The sequence below is a fragment of the Heliangelus exortis genome, chromosome 11, assembly GCF_036169615.1.
Source record: "Heliangelus exortis chromosome 11, bHelExo1.hap1, whole genome shotgun sequence".
NCBI classification, from domain to species: Eukaryota; Metazoa; Chordata; class Aves; order Apodiformes; family Trochilidae; genus Heliangelus; species Heliangelus exortis.
In genome coordinates, this window is record NC_092432.1 from 116,054 (window position 1) to 130,988 (window position 14,935).

The 14,935-nt window shown below is 41.4% G+C and overlaps 1 protein-coding gene and 1 long non-coding RNA gene across 5 annotated transcripts; one reads left to right on the forward strand and one right to left on the reverse strand.

Annotated features, from left to right (window-relative positions):
• Positions 1-941: 941 nt before the first annotated feature.
• TUBGCP4 (tubulin gamma complex component 4) lies at positions 942-13,726 on the forward strand. Of its 4 annotated transcripts, none has more exons than XR_011727863.1 (18): positions 942-1,063; positions 1,159-1,287; positions 1,857-1,979; positions 2,485-2,538; positions 2,980-3,036; positions 3,595-3,674; positions 4,333-4,534; positions 6,188-6,353; positions 7,371-7,495; positions 8,041-8,091; positions 8,496-8,601; positions 8,943-9,050; positions 9,264-9,402; positions 9,879-10,056; positions 11,005-11,139; positions 11,988-12,090; positions 12,519-12,658; positions 13,000-13,726. XR_011727863.1 is itself a non-coding variant. In XM_071753949.1 (18 exons), exons 1-18 carry the CDS (start codon positions 986-988, stop codon positions 13,010-13,012), a joined length of 2,001 nt encoding a protein of 666 aa, XP_071610050.1. In that variant the 5' UTR covers positions 942-985; the 3' UTR covers positions 13,013-13,726. The 4 variants fall into 4 exon arrangements, 2 of the variants coding, with proteins under 2 accessions (XP_071610050.1, XP_071610051.1); XM_071753949.1 differs by having other exon boundaries at positions 11,988-12,104; XR_011727864.1 differs by lacking the exon at positions 8,943-9,050.
• Positions 7,713-8,703, reverse strand: LOC139800654 (uncharacterized). The gene is made up of 2 exons (XR_011727872.1): positions 8,625-8,703; positions 7,713-7,761 (listed from the first exon to the last, which is right to left on the reverse strand). It is a non-coding gene; the product is annotated as an uncharacterized lncRNA (long non-coding RNA).
• Positions 13,727-14,935: the final 1,209 nt, after the last annotated feature.

Here is a 14,935-nt window from a genome sequence, read left to right on the forward strand (position 1 = left end):
ATTATGAACTAACACCTAGCCAAATTCATCAGTAGTTATTCAGACAGTAGAAGCCTTGTCAATATAAAGAGGGTACTTTTATTACAGAATTACATGACAGAACAATACTCTTTTGGTTCCTAAGTTGAATATAGAGATAGCTATAGAAAGCAAACGCATACATGTCAGAGAGATTCCATTAAAAGAAAAATATCTTTAGAAAATGTAGCAATATACTATAAGTTATTAATCACTGTAAATACTGAACTGTTCTCCTTCCTACATGTCAGACCTCATTGTGAGAAGCTGACCGTGTTTACAATCGACAGTTTAACAGATACCTATTCTATGACACTTAACACTAATTACTTCTAAACGGGTAAGTGCAAAAATACACATGAAAAAAAAAACCACTGCCAAAAAAAGAACATAAAAAGGACATTGCTAAAACCTAATTTATTAGATAAGTCCACAATTTTGAAAGTGGGCAGTTTTGATTAGAACACTACCTCGGTTAAGAGAGAAAGTAAGGAAACTGAGACTATATAATAAATATATATAGTATTTATTATCATTTAATAAGCGGAGAAAAGTAGCTGACACTGGTAAAAAACTGACAATATAAGAAACAGAAACTCGGTAAGGAAAACCAAAAACCAACCTAGAAGGCTGGGGTTTTGCTGCTGTCCCGGAAGGGACCTTCCAGAGCAGTGCTTGCCACCAGAGTCACCCACTTAACTCAACCTTATCCAAGCGAACTCCGGGGGCCGACGAGGGCGCGGCCACCCTTCTCAGCGACCTGGCGCTGGCGCCCGCACCCGCGCCTCCACCCACCCTGGCCTCGCCCAGTTGCTGTCTGGACCCAGGAGACTCCGGCCCCTCACAGACGAGCTGCTGCACCCCACCCACCCCAGCCACTCCTTGCGCCCCAGCCGCCCCTGGCCCCACCCCCCTTCCCGGCAGGCCCCGCGCGCCTTCCGGCAGCGCGCGCGGCCGGGGCGGCAGGATGATCCACGAGCTGCTGCTGGCACTGAGCGGGTACCCGGGCGCCGCCTTCACCTGGAGCAAGCGCGGCGGCCTGCAGGTACCGCCCTCACCCCACCCCAGGACCCCGGACCCCGCCCCCGCCCCCGCCGGCCCGCCCTACCCCCACACTCACCGCCGTTTCCCCTCCCTCAGGTGTCTCAGGAACTGCCGTTCCTCCATCCTAGCGAGACTAGCGTTCTGAACCGGCTCTGCCGCCTGGGCACCGACTACATCCGCTTCGCCGAATTCGTAGAGCAGTACACAGGACACGTACAGCAGCAGGTGGGGCCGCCGATCCCTTGTGGTTCTTCTCGGTGCCTGGGTGCCGGCCCGGCCGAGCCGCTCCCAGCTCACGGGCTCTGCGGCGCGTATCCGCAGCAGCACGAACGCGCTTTCCCGAGCAGAGCTCCGGGAGTCTGCCTGACGCAGATAAGGCAGGATGCGGAACTGCGAAAGATGGACTAAATGTAAAATCTGCTTCAAGGGGAAGCTTACTGTCATTACTGCAGTAGTGCCTGCTCACTGCAGACGGGCCAGGATTTGCACAGAACTCTCATTCCCATGCTGTACCGAGTTCTCCTTATGGCATGTGAGGAGTGTTCAGATCCAAGAGCCATATATAAGTACAAGGAAACGCTAGCATTCGCGTATGTCCACAGAACAGCTGCATGTAACTCTGCTCAAGTAACTCCTTGTAACAAATTCCTGGCCTTTTCCTGGGGACTTTCTGGTGGGGGAAGCTGCATGTCAACATTTGGACCACTGTCTGCCAGCATAACACTGCACAGAAGCTCCATTACTGTTTAGAACTAAGCTGCAAAGTTGATGTAGATTTTATTGTTTGGTTTCAGGATCATCATCCATCTCAGCAAAACCAAAGTGGATTACATGGCATTTATTTGCGAGCCTTCTGCACAGGTCTTGATTCGGTGCTGCAGCCGTATCGACAAGCATTACTTGACCTAGAACAAGAGGTAAAGGAGAGAAACTTGAAACAAGAGCCTGTCCTGCTGCTGGCAGATTGTGCAAAAGTTGGTATTGCTGCAATTAATATGCTAAGCACTAGGAGGTAAAGAGGAGAGGAGGTATTTTCACATCAGATGTCTTCCAAATTTTTCCTGTGAGGTGCCATTGTAAATGACTTTTCATTCTAATAAGCATGGAGACCCCTCTACCTTCAGTTCAGTAAGTGCCCCCTTCTGACACAAACCCAGTACTGTCTCAGACTATATTGTGACTTTTTTCTAGTTGTAAAGGATTTGATTTATCTCTGCTAGATTAGCAGTTGGTGTATCTTGAGTAGCATCACCATCCAGTGGTTGTTACAGCCTCAAATGGCACACAGCCCAAAAGTATGTCAGGGGAAAAAAAAAAAAAAAAGCTGTGGGAACTAAAGGCTTAGAATATAGAGACAAACAAGTTTTTTCACTTATCTATACAGTATTTTAATTTTCATTAATTGTTTTGTTGTTCTTACAGTTTCTGGCTGACCCGCATCTTTCAATCTCACACGTTAATTATTCCTTGGACCAGGTATGTTGTGTTAGTAAACAGGTGGTGGTCTTTGGTTACTCTTACAACTCCTCTAGTCTAGTAAGAAAGAGGGTGAGATAAATAAGGGTTAGTCTGTGATGCTATGCCATCTCTTTTTAACACCACCACATTTGTAGTCCCTTAATCAAGCTCAGAGGATCACTTGCACTGTGATGCAAAGTTAGGTCCTCCAGCTTCACTACTGCATACTCCTCACTGCCTGTGTTTAGCCTGAACTTCAGCTGGAATACACCTTGGTCCAGTGGAGGGAGAACATTCTTCCTAAAGATCTTTATGTCATGTTTCTAATTTGTGGGGAAAGCCAGATGATAGCTTCACTAAATTATTGTAATTGGCAGTTGTCCACACTTACTTGAGCACAGTTTTTCTCTTGCCCTTGCATAGCAACTTAATTCAATATTTTGCTCCTTGATTCTGCAGTTTCAGTTACTCTTCCCATCTGTGATGGTCATGGTGGAACAGATCAAGGCTCAGAAGGTACAGTAAAAATGAAGCTATTTTTTTTCTTAACAAGTTTTCTCTTTAGCCATAAAATTCTGCCCTCATCCCAGACCTTTAACACTATGAAAAAGTGTGGTTTCAGTAATGGGTGCTCTATTCCTCGTACTAGTGTTGAATAATTATTTTTCAAATCCATTTATACCGGACTGGACTTGGATCAGTATGATTTTTGAATACTTGCATTTTATAGTCTCAGCATACTTCATAGTGCTGCTGGTTGGGGTTTCTTCATTTCTGCTCCTGCTTTCTCCCACTGTCATCTAAAAATACAGGGGAAAAAAGGCAGAACCTAGTGTTTTCAGAATTCAGAGATGCTTACTTTTTTGAGGGAAGGAAAGTTTTTGAGAAATTTGGGTGTAGAGCCATACATAGGCCTCTTCACTACATGGATCATGTTACATCTTTTTTTCTGTAACTTGTGCAACTTGTTAAGGCATATTCCTATTAGCCAAAAGCACAGTAGTGTTTAAATGTCTCAAAGGTCAGTACAGATCCAAACAACAGACCTAGTCTAACGGTGTTTTCTTTCTGCAGATCCATGGATGTCAGATATTAGAGACAGTCCACAAACACAGCTGTGGGGGGCTGCCTCCTGTTCGCAGTGCTCTTGAAAAGTAGGTACATACAGTAAAGATACCGTTTTGTTCTTCTGTAGGTAGTGTCAAAGCGTTAATCTCACTTGTGAGAACCGAAAATGCCAGGCAGGCTTACATGATACACAGGCAGGAGTAGCATGCAGGGAAAACTGTCACAGTCCTTCTTAATTTATCTAAAGCAGGCTTGTGGCAGGAATTTCACCTTTCTCTGTGTTTTAGACTTAGGGGATGAGGAAGGTGCAGACCCTGTGCTTTTTCTTCTAAGGTCTACATGAACTTCTGCATATGGTAGAACTGTTACTGTTTTTTGATCCTTAAAATGATAAATGTCACTGGGTGAACGTTGCTAGATTTGTTTGTCCTTGAGGAGAAAGTCAGATACTTAAAAGATAATTTGTGTTTTGTTCTAAAATGGAAATTGAGTAGAAACAGAAGGACTGGAAAGCCATTACAAATTTGCTTGTACTTCTGGTATCCTAGCAGATCTCTGTATTCAGATGCTATGTTCATTTCGCAAAGCAATTGTTCCACCTACCTCTGTTTAAAATAAATACATAAACAGATAAAATTCACATTAGCCACTTAGCATTTGCCATATTGCCTGGCTGCCTAACTCAACTTTCCAGAATGAAGTACAGTGATGTTTTGACTCACTATCTGTTTCTCTTGACACCAGGATTCTGGCTGTGTGTCACGGAGTCATGTATAAGCAGCTGTCTGCCTGGATGCTGCATGGGTTGCTCCTAGACCAACATGAAGAGTTCTTTATCAAACAGGGCCCCTCTTCTGGGAATGTCCCTAGCCAACCCGAAGAAGATGACGATGACCTAGGAATTGGGGGACTTACAGGAAAACAGCTACGAGAACTGCAGGACCTGGTAAGACTGCAAGTTGTAGCTTGGCACTCGTTGGTCCTTAGGAAAATAAAGAATAGATTGTCTTCTGCTTCAGCGCAAGCTATGTTAGACTGCACATACACTGAGACTTGGCAGGCTTGCACATCCACAGAAGAATGTAATGGGTTGCAGCTATGCATTAGGGGCAGAGACATACCATTTGGTACAGGTGGTTAATCTCAGGGCAGAAAGCCCAGTAGATAGAATCTTTGTAGACACTGATGTCAAGTAGTTGAAACTGCTATACTCACCCTGCTCCTGACTGACTCTTCTGATTGCTTACCGTTAACTCTGATCTGCTCAACACAGGCATCGGTGGTGTGAGCAATCACAAGGGAAAGGGTGTGGAGAGTTGGGTGGTGGCTTGGATTGTTGACCTTCCTATTGGCAATCGTGTCAGATACCTTGCACAACTATCTGTTGTGCAAATGTTACTTAACAGGGTAATGCTATTGACATCACGTGGGAATACGTGCTATGCAGGACTCAAGAGGATGCTAAGAACTTGTCCAAGGTGCCAAATTAAGGAAGGAAGCAACCTGCCAGGATACTGGTGATATAGTAACTCCTCATGTAGGTGGCATACCACTGGAGTGCCCTTGTGCAAAGTGGCTATTATTTCACTACATTGGGTAGAGGAAGAATGTGAAAATGGATGAGTCTTCTGTATCCATAATGGAAAATGTAGGCATCAAGAAGATCACACAAAGAGAGCCTAACTTTTCTTCAGTATTATTGGCTTAGTGTCAGTTCTTCGTCAGAGAGTAAAACCAGAAATCCTGAGTGTTGATGGGATGTACTTGCATTTCCTCATCTAAAAGCATCAAAAGAATCTTAAGAATTACCAAGCTATGAACATCAGTATACAAACTTGGACTAAAATATCCTACTAAAATGAAGAATTCTGTAGATAACAAGCATTCTCAAAAAAATTTTAGCTCAGTTTTGGTTGTTTTAACAATGGACTAACAAACCTAATTCTCCAGTAACAAGAAAGCCAAATGAACTACAGTATTGCTGCTGAGAAGGAAAATCTTGCCTCTCTAGATGGAGGTTTTTTAATAAATATATTCAGAAAAAAAGTTAACGTTGTGTACTGTTTTAAACACCTTTTGGAGGAACTGAGAAAAATCACCTAATTTATGCTAGCAAGCCTACAGATCTTTAGCCTATTTGCTCATTAGTAGAGGTATTTACACTTCACCTACATGACAAGTGTTGTAGCAGTGTTAAAACATATACTAATGTGTTGTAAGGGACGATTATTTTTTTGTACTGCTAATTAACATTGTTAGGGCTGCAAAAACATACCGTAATGCAATTACAACAGACCTTCCTTTTGCTGATGAAACATTATTCTTTGGGAGAGCCAATTTGCTGCTATTCCACAAAAGTTTAACTTTGCTTTTCCTCACATCCTCTCCCCTCTCTGATGAAAGCAACATCTTCTCTAGGGAGATTTAGTATTAAAAGTGTGCAGAAGTTTGCAGGCTTACTCAAATGATGCGGATCATGTTTGCCACATTTTTGCCTACTTCCAGTGTTCTTGGATTCCTCCCTTGCTTTTATATACCTGTTCTTTTTTTCTCAAACTTTTTTTTTTTCTTGATTTCATTTCCCTGGGGTCTCTAACAGCGCTTGATTGAGGAGGAGAACATGTTAGCTCCATCTCTGAAACAGTTTTCTCTGCGAGTAGAAATGCTGCCTTCATACATTCCTGTGCGAGTTGCTGAGAAAATCCTTTTTGTGGGAGAATCTGTACAGATGTTTGAGAATCAAAATGTGAACCTGACCAGAAAAGGTAAGGAACATCTTTCTTGCAGCCTTTGCTCAGTTATGAGTGACTGACAAGTATCTTCCAAAATGCTGTATTGAAAAATTCCTCAAGTCACTGACTGTTAGCTTCATGATATGTGGATGGTTGTGCCAGGACAAAACTGTGGTCCCAGCATTCTGCTTCTGATTGATTTGAAGGTAGCTGTGTAAGAACAGAATGAGTTAACAATAAGACTTCCCAAACATTGTCTCCAAGTTTCCAGCTTGGAGGTCACTGTATGATTTTGAATTTGTATGTTGCAGAATGACATCACAGGGTTAAAACACATTCACAAACATAAGAGATTAATTCTAGGGTGGTACCAAATGTTGCCGTGGAAGACAAATTATCAAGGTAGAGCCTTTAAAACAACAACAGAGACACAATTCCAGCTGATGGTTCTCTTTAAGAGCCTGATAATTTTCCATTGGAGGCAGTCTTGGAAATATATTCCTACACCAATTGAGGAGGACTGCTGTGGAGGTTATTTCTTGACCTTGTCTATGCAAAAGTACTCATAATTTAAACAACATTGCAGAAAGCAGAAGACCAATTAAACTGGATTCTTTTCTTGCTGTAGGAGAAGCGAGGTGAAAAGAAATTGGTCTTCAACCTGTGTTGGTTCAAAAAAATTAAATCCCCCATCTCAAGAAGTAGGATAGACTTGAAAGAGGCAGGTGGAGAACCAAACTAAGTGGTTAATTTGGCAGAAAAATTCTAAGCTCAAAGATCTAGCTTAGTCCTAAGAAAAGGGCTGTTAGTGGCAATCATTTGCATATAAAGTATTTTGGGTTTTTACTGATAGCACATCACTACCATGTTAAGCGTCTGTATTGTACTGTCCTTGTAATAGTAATCTTGTACCTTGGTACTAGTACTTTGAGGCCTCCTCAACTTCACGTTCCTCACTAGACCGGAGATGGGGCTGCCTGGACAGCTGGAAGGGATCTGCACTTCTCCGGATGGTACTCCTTTTTGTTGTCCAAAACACTGTTCTTACAGGCTCCATCCTAAAAAACCAGGAGGATACTTTTGCAGCAGAGCTACATCGACTCAAGCAGCAACCACTCTTCAGTTTGGTGGACTTTGAATCAGTGGTTGACTGGATACGAAGCACTGTTGCTGAGGTAAGGATCCTAGGAAGGAGAATGACTTTACAGGCTGAGGAGTTCTTCAGTTGTGTGAATGACTGGGAGAAAGAAGGGGGCTCTGCAGAGTCAGTGACTGAGCGCTACAGGAAGCCCTCTTGTTCTTATGGGGCTCATAGCTTCATGTTACCCCAACTTCTAATGACAACTATACTTTCAGCATAACAGGTGGCATCTCATTGGAAAAGTTGTTTGCTTTGAATATTTTGGTTTTTCTTTGTTGCTTTTTTTAATGAGCGTGGAACCTGAGAAGATGAGTAGGTTAGAGAAGTGAGACAAAGCAGGGGTAGAGCTGATTTCACAAGAGTTTTTGTCATGGGTCTCCATGTATATTGTGAATATATAAAAAACATTCTAAATAGAAGCTTAAGGGTGTTCTCTTATGCATTACATAGCATTTTATATAGGTGCTTTTTTGTATGCGTCACAAGTATTTTAAGATAGCTACTGTTGTCACTGAACGGGTTTAGATAAATCTGAGGGGAGTTTTCTTTTTATTTGTTTGGTTTTTGTTTCCTCACTAGCATCTTTGGAAACTGATGGTGGAGGAATCAGATTTACTAGGACAACTGAAGGTAATACAACTCCTAGCTTGTTTTTGCTAAAGCAGCCTAATTTTTTTCTTTCTTCTTTTTTAATTGCTTTTTCCTATTAAATACCTTACTATCTTAGATTCTGCATTTTCTTCTTTTAGGTAAATCTGTTTTCATTTTCCAGGAATCAAGAATGAGCACAGGGTGATAGAAATTGGTGAAAAAGAGAGTTAGAGGGGTATGTGTATGTGGTTTTGTGATTTGCGTTTTGAAGCAAAGGCAGCATAGACTTTTTGGGCACTGGATAAAAACCATCGCTCTACATCTGTTTTGAAATGGCAGAAGCGGTGCAAGCAATAGTAAAAATGGATTCTATCAGCTAGGATGCTTACATTTTCTGCTCAGTTTTTCATATGCCTATGTACAAAAAAACCCTATCTTCACAGATTATAAAAGACTTCTACCTCTTGGGAAGAGGTGAGCTGTTTCAGGCCTTCATTGATACTGCACAACACATGTTAAAAACACCACCTACGGCTGTAACTGAACATGGTGAGTGTTGCTTATTCACTTACCCAAGTATCCTCACTGTGCTGTAAGGGGAACATGATGAGCCAGGTCCAGTACAGAACAGGTCTGTCATATCCTCTAAATTATGTCCTTCGCTTTGAAACAACAGCACTTGTAAATTAGAATGTCTCACAGAGTGGGCAAAGTAACATCGCAGATTTTTAGGTGGCATGTTTCTGTCCATATTTGAAACTGGAATGAAATGGAAACAGTACAAATAGTGTCACTATTGTCTTTTATGGCCAAGCAAAAATAATAAATGAGTGCAAAATTAGCAGTAGCGGCATCATCTTGTGTTGGTTACTGTGCTCTCTCGTTGTCAGATGTCAACGTTGCATTTCAGCAGTCTGCTCATAAGGTGCTATTAGACGATGACAACCTCCTTCCTCTTCTACACTTAACCATTGAGTATCACGGAAAGGAGCATAAAGGTATCTACTTGCATGTTTGGTAGTGAGTTAAGATAGGAGATGATGAGCTTTTTCTCAAGTCCTATTACCCTCCTCTCAAGTTAAAGAAGTATTAACTTTGTTCCCTGTGTGATGGCCTAGCCTGGTTTAGCTCCTCTTATTCTGTTCTTTCCCCTTTTATTCCTTGCCACAATTGTAAAAGAGGACTTAATTTAAGACCTCATTTGTTTTCAGATACTTGTCAGACTCGTGAAGGGCCTTCCCGGGAGTTATCTCCACGTGAGGCCCCCACATCTGGATGGGCAGCTCTGGGCCTTTATTACAAAGTTCAATGGCCACTGCACATTCTCTTTACTCCTGCTGTTCTGGAGAAGTAAGTACTAGGTGTGGTCTCTATATATTCATTTATAGGTTCCCTGATCTCAAGCACACACTAATGTGTCAGGGTATATATTTTTTCTCTCTCCGGAGAGAAAGGAGAACTGTAACACTTCAAACTTGCTTCTTGAACCTTAAAATTACTCTTTCCACTTACTGATATTGAGGTTACTTGTTTTAAAGACAGTAAAACCTGCAACAGGCTGACAGATCTGCACTATTTTACAAACAGTGCTACTTTAACAAAACATTGTCGGCTCTTTCCTCCTTACAGTGAAATTAACTTTGTTTTTTTAGGTCAGTAACCAATACAAGCAGAAAACTGTTACTCTGAGATTGACCATCACCTGACCTAACCTGCCTGTTGCTAGGCCACCCATTTCTTTACCCAGTCTTAGATTGTTATGTTCTCCAGTACCTGCATCCAGGGAAGATTTTAATCTTAAAACAAATTGTGGGTTTTGATTGTAGGTACAATGTTGTGTTCAAATACCTGCTGAGTGTGCGACGAGTCCAGGCTGAGCTACAGCACTGCTGGGCACTCCAGATGCAACGCAAACACCTGAAATCTAACAGAACTGATGCCATAAAGTGGCGTCTGAGAGACCACATGGCTTTCCTTGTGGACAATCTTCAGTATTATCTTCAGGTCAGGATTATAAAGAAAGGTAAACTGTATCAGTTAATTAGAAACTGGCAGAAATTCATGGAGGGAGCACTGAACTCCTTTTTTTAGGGTTCAGATTCCTTGTACCTTAAGGAAATCAGAGTTTCCTTCAGAACAAGTCTAGAAGTTTCTCTGAGTTCCCAGCCTTACTGCTACAGTTATAAAGTTTTTGGACTTGTGAATTTGTAAATGTTAATGGAAATGCAAGAGTTCTGGCTCTCCAGTGTTACTCATCATTTGTGAGAAGCCACAGGCATCTCTGAAGTCACATAATTAAGATACTGTCTTGGCTTCTTCCCTTGCCCCTTTAAGTGAACTCCAGTTTTATTTAACAGACAAATTATCTGGGGTTTTTTTGTTTTGTTTTTTTGTTTGAGGTTTTTTTGCTAAGAATTGAAAGAAGCCATATTCCGATCATTTGAACTAAAAAGAGACTTTTCAAGTGTAAACACCATTTACTAGTAGAGCTTGATTTTGTGAGAATTGCATATAATTCAGTTAATTGCCATAACAGATGAACTGAGAGGGCCTGGCTTTCTAAATTCCCCAGTCATCTGGCTGAGCTTTTGCACTATAGTCATTGCTCTGAGATTCCAGACAGTAACTCCCAAAATTTGGAGATGACTGCGATCAAATACCTGTTTACATGCCAGTTATATACTCCTTCAATAGTTACAGAAAGTGACTGTTTCCCTTTCTACTTAGAAAATACAATGAGGTATCAAAAATTGTTCTCCCTCCCCCCATTACATACTACTGTTGTAGATAATTCCCCATTCAGGAAGCAGAGAGGTGGTGATCCTCAGCCTCTAAAGTAAGAGCAGCAATAAGGAAAAGAAGTTTCTTACATAAAACCTCTGGATGGCCTGAAGGTTACTACCTACTACCATTCCTGAAGGTACTCATGAGATTTCTTCACATACCCATCAGGTGGATGTCCTGGAATCACAGTTCTCACAGCTTCTGCAGCAGATAAATGCCACACGAGACTTTGAGAGTATACGACTGGCTCATGATCATTTCTTAAGTAATCTGTTGGCTCAGTCTTTCATCCTCCTAAAGCCTGTAAGTTGGTCTCTTTTTTACCTCTTTTTGCAAATTCTCTAACTGCCCTGAGAAACATACCTTTTAGAACAAAGACAAACTCTCTCTTTTAAAACAGATCATTGATAATCTGCAGAGCACAGACTACAATTCTAGGAATAAAGCAAGTATAAGCTAGAACAGGTATCTGAATTATCACTTAATTTATGGTTGGCGAGTGTGGATGTTGAATTCCTGGCAGCATCATTAAATCAGGATTACTCCAGTGTTCAGTTAACCTTATTAATTTAAATTTTGTTGCTTTATTTTTCTCATAGGCAATTTTTATTAAGGAAGTACTAATTAGCACAGTGCTAATTAGTGCTGAGGGACTCATTCTGAAATGCATTAGATAAGGAAAAATTCCTTCTCTTGTTTATCCTTTAGAGGATAATAGTTGAGGTGTTCCTAAGTGGACTTTAAGGGTGATTTTTAGTGTTGTTTTAGTCAAAAAAGATGTTAGCAGTGTTGCTGGTATTAAAACACGTAGTCTCTCAACAACATCCCCAAAGAGGCTTGGTATAACTGAAACAGTGATACCACAGATCTTGTCTGTTTCATTATTTTGCTCAGTCTGTGAGGCTACAGCATAAAGGTGGCAGCCCACTAATCATCCAGTCCGGATGTTATGTAGATGCACCCTAATATTTAAGTCCTTCCACAAGAAACCTTAGAAAAATACTACAGGTGCTTTAACATTATCTTTACTAAAAAAGCATGGTAACAGCAAAATCTTGATGATGACTACTGTAACATTCCAGGTCCCAAGAGCAGCTTTCTTTGGTTTTGAATTGTTTAAACTAATGTCCTGTACTTTTTATCCCATGCAGGTTTTCCACTGCTTAACTGAAATTCTGGATCTTTGTCACAGCTTTTGTTCTCTGGTCAGTCAGAATCTGGGGCCATTGGATGAACGGGGTGCTGCACAACTCAGTATTTTGGTGAAGGTGAATCTATGCTTATATGGAACTTCTCCCATGGAAACATTTACCTAAGCATCCATCTTGGTATTAACAGCTGTAGAACAGGAGTTAGTTTAAGCTAAGACATACTATATGAGTGCTTGTAATTATTTTAATTTATCGACTGTGTCTAAGTCAAAAAGTCTGTGTGCACAGGGAGGAGGAATGTGGGCAAATACATAAAATTATCCTGATGGAATAAAAAGGAATTAGATACCAGCCTATGCCTCTACCCCTCCTTTTGGATACCTAACATATAATAAACTGACAGCTTACCTTAAAATCATCACTTCTCTTGCAGCGATTATTTTCTTCAGGCTGTTAAAGGGTGGTTTAGGCAGGAACAGAGATGAAAGGCTTGCTTGAGAGTGCTCAGAACTGACTTCTTCTAATTTTCAGGGATTCAGTCGTCAGTCATCACTTCTTTTCAAGATTCTTTCTAGTGTTCGCAACCATCAGATAAACTCTGACTTAGCTCAACTGCTGCTACGCTTGGATTATAACAAATACTACACCCAGGCCGGAGGAACCTTGGGCAGGTAGGAATATCTTCAGGATTACTTGTAAGCATTACCCTGAGGTACCTGCTTGTAACCATTACCTTGAGGAACCTGAAGTACAAAATCTAAGCCATATAAAGTAATTTTTTGATTGTGTAAGCCAAAATAATTAGAAGCAAAGTGTTGATAAATACTATGACAGAAAAAATAACACAGCAGCATGAGTTTCTTTTTTGTTTTCATGCTTTTTTCCCCTTCAAGTTTGTTTCACCATGAAGCTGAACTAGCTGCTAGTTCATATTGGCTGAAAAATGCAGATGCGGGTCAGTAAAGGAGAGTTCCTTTCAACATGTAGTTAATACTATAACTTTCCCTTGCAGTTTTGGTGTTTAAGATCTTCAGCCCGTGACCAACAACACATCAAGCACTGGAGACTGATGCTCTTAGCGAGTCTGCCATCATCTGAATTTTTCTTTGTACCTGGCTCCTGCCTGGTGAGCAAATGTATGAGGAGGAATTGGCAGGAAGTGCCATTTACGTGAGGCTGTCCAGTGATTGGAGAAAGCTAATCCATTTTTTCTGAACTAGTAAAAAGATGCTTTCTGCAGCCTTGCATATACTTAAAAATGCTTCTAGGGAGTCAGTCTGTGCCTTTTCAGAAAGTGGGGAAAAAAAACCCAAGAATTATGTCTTGTTGTACTTTGACCCTTTCCAGTTGGAGTGTGAAGGAGGTAGTCTTGTTCATGACTGAATGCTGCATTCAGAAGGTCCATTTGTGCAGTAAACTGATTCACCCTACAACACCATGCCTGCTAATCAAATACGCACCTCTAGGTAACTAAAGCAACTGCAATAGCAGTTTGAAGTAATGGGGGGGGGAGGGGAAAGGAATAGATTTTAAGAATCTCTTACCATGCAGTGCACTGTTTTGGCATATCTGTATAGGTAAAGAAGCCACTAGTGATGTCATGTGCTTTCTTTAGAAAACACATTACATGTGTGCTAAAAATATGCACGTCAAAACAGAAATAGCAGCTTTGCCCTAATCAAAGTACAAAGCTCTCTCTGCTGGCAGGAAAGTGTCCTAGAATGAAACAAAGAAGAAAATTAACTAGGATGCCAGCTCTGAATGTACTGTTTTAATTCAAGACTATTTTATTTGGAATGCCACTAGTGACTATCCTGAACCCAAATAAAACCATCTGGTCATACAATTATGTGGAATAGTGTCAATGTCTGTCCCCAAGTGCAAAAGGACTAGAGTAGCACGGCATCCTATTTAAATTAAAAGCAGTGTCTGGGAAGTATTTCCTTCGTGTTTCTAAAATTTCCTGGCCTTGTGGTAATAGACGATCTTGCACTCTGTCCATGAAGATGAATGGCTGAAGAGAGCCCTCCAGTGCCACTGGGGTGTGGCATCAGGTTTCCCAGTTTGAACACAAAGGCTGCTTGGAAACCAGCTTTCCCCTCAAAGTCTTGGTATTTTCACAGTACCTGAAGCTGCAGGTCTTGCAGCAGCTACAGTGTCCTTCAGGGGAAAAAAAAACCTCTGCTCACTGAGAAAGACACAGTAACAACAGAAAGCAAGCGTAAGGCCTGGCATCTTCAATGCACTACAGCTATTCATGGTCGGACTGTGCCTGACACAAGTTTAAAGTCCTGGGACCATGAAAAAGGCTTGAAAACAGGAGAAAGGGTGTTGAAATTTAGCTGTGGAATTTATAGACCAACACAGTCAGGTGACTGAGCTAGCAAATGACAGAAGATAAACATCTAGAAAGACTTAACACTTCTGAAGCATGGGACTAAAGACTGTAGGAGGCTGGATGGAGGCCTGGAGATACTTCTAGGCTATGAGCATTGTTAAGTGAAGAGCTGCTGAACTCTGGTTACGCCAGCTGGCCACTTCCTCTGAAGTGCCTGGCTGTGAATGCAGCCCCCATTACCATATAAACAAAGATACACAGCACTTACATATTCTTTGCACCTCTGTGTCCCAGCAGTTCAGTTGTCCTAGGTCACTACGTCTATACCTCTACCTAGGTAGTGCCAGCCTGCACTAAGGCAGGTCAATACCTATAAAGGCACAACAGGAAAAAAAGAGGTAGTCAAAACTCACTTCAGCAACATCTTGATGAAATTAATGGAAAATAAGAACACTAAGCTGGAGAACATGTGCTATTCTTCCAGTCAACCCAAGTGCTGCTGCCCTGAACCTGATCATAGGGTATTCACCTCTGTAAATACAGGTTGCCTGTTGAGAGCACCTTTCCCTTTATTATAGGCTTTGTTTTGAGGTCAGCCTTCACTGAAAGA

Coding starts and splice junctions, on each gene's coding strand:
- TUBGCP4 (XM_071753949.1), top strand. CDS start 986: ATGATCCACGAGCTGCTGCTGGCACTGAGCGGGTACCCGGGCGCCGCC. Junction 8,602..8,942: donor TACGGCTGTAACTGAACATG/GTGAGTGTTGCT, acceptor TCTCGTTGTCAG/ATGTCAACGTTGCATTTCAG. Junction 10,057..11,004: donor ATCTTCAGTATTATCTTCAG/GTCAGGATTATA, acceptor CATACCCATCAG/GTGGATGTCCTGGAATCACA.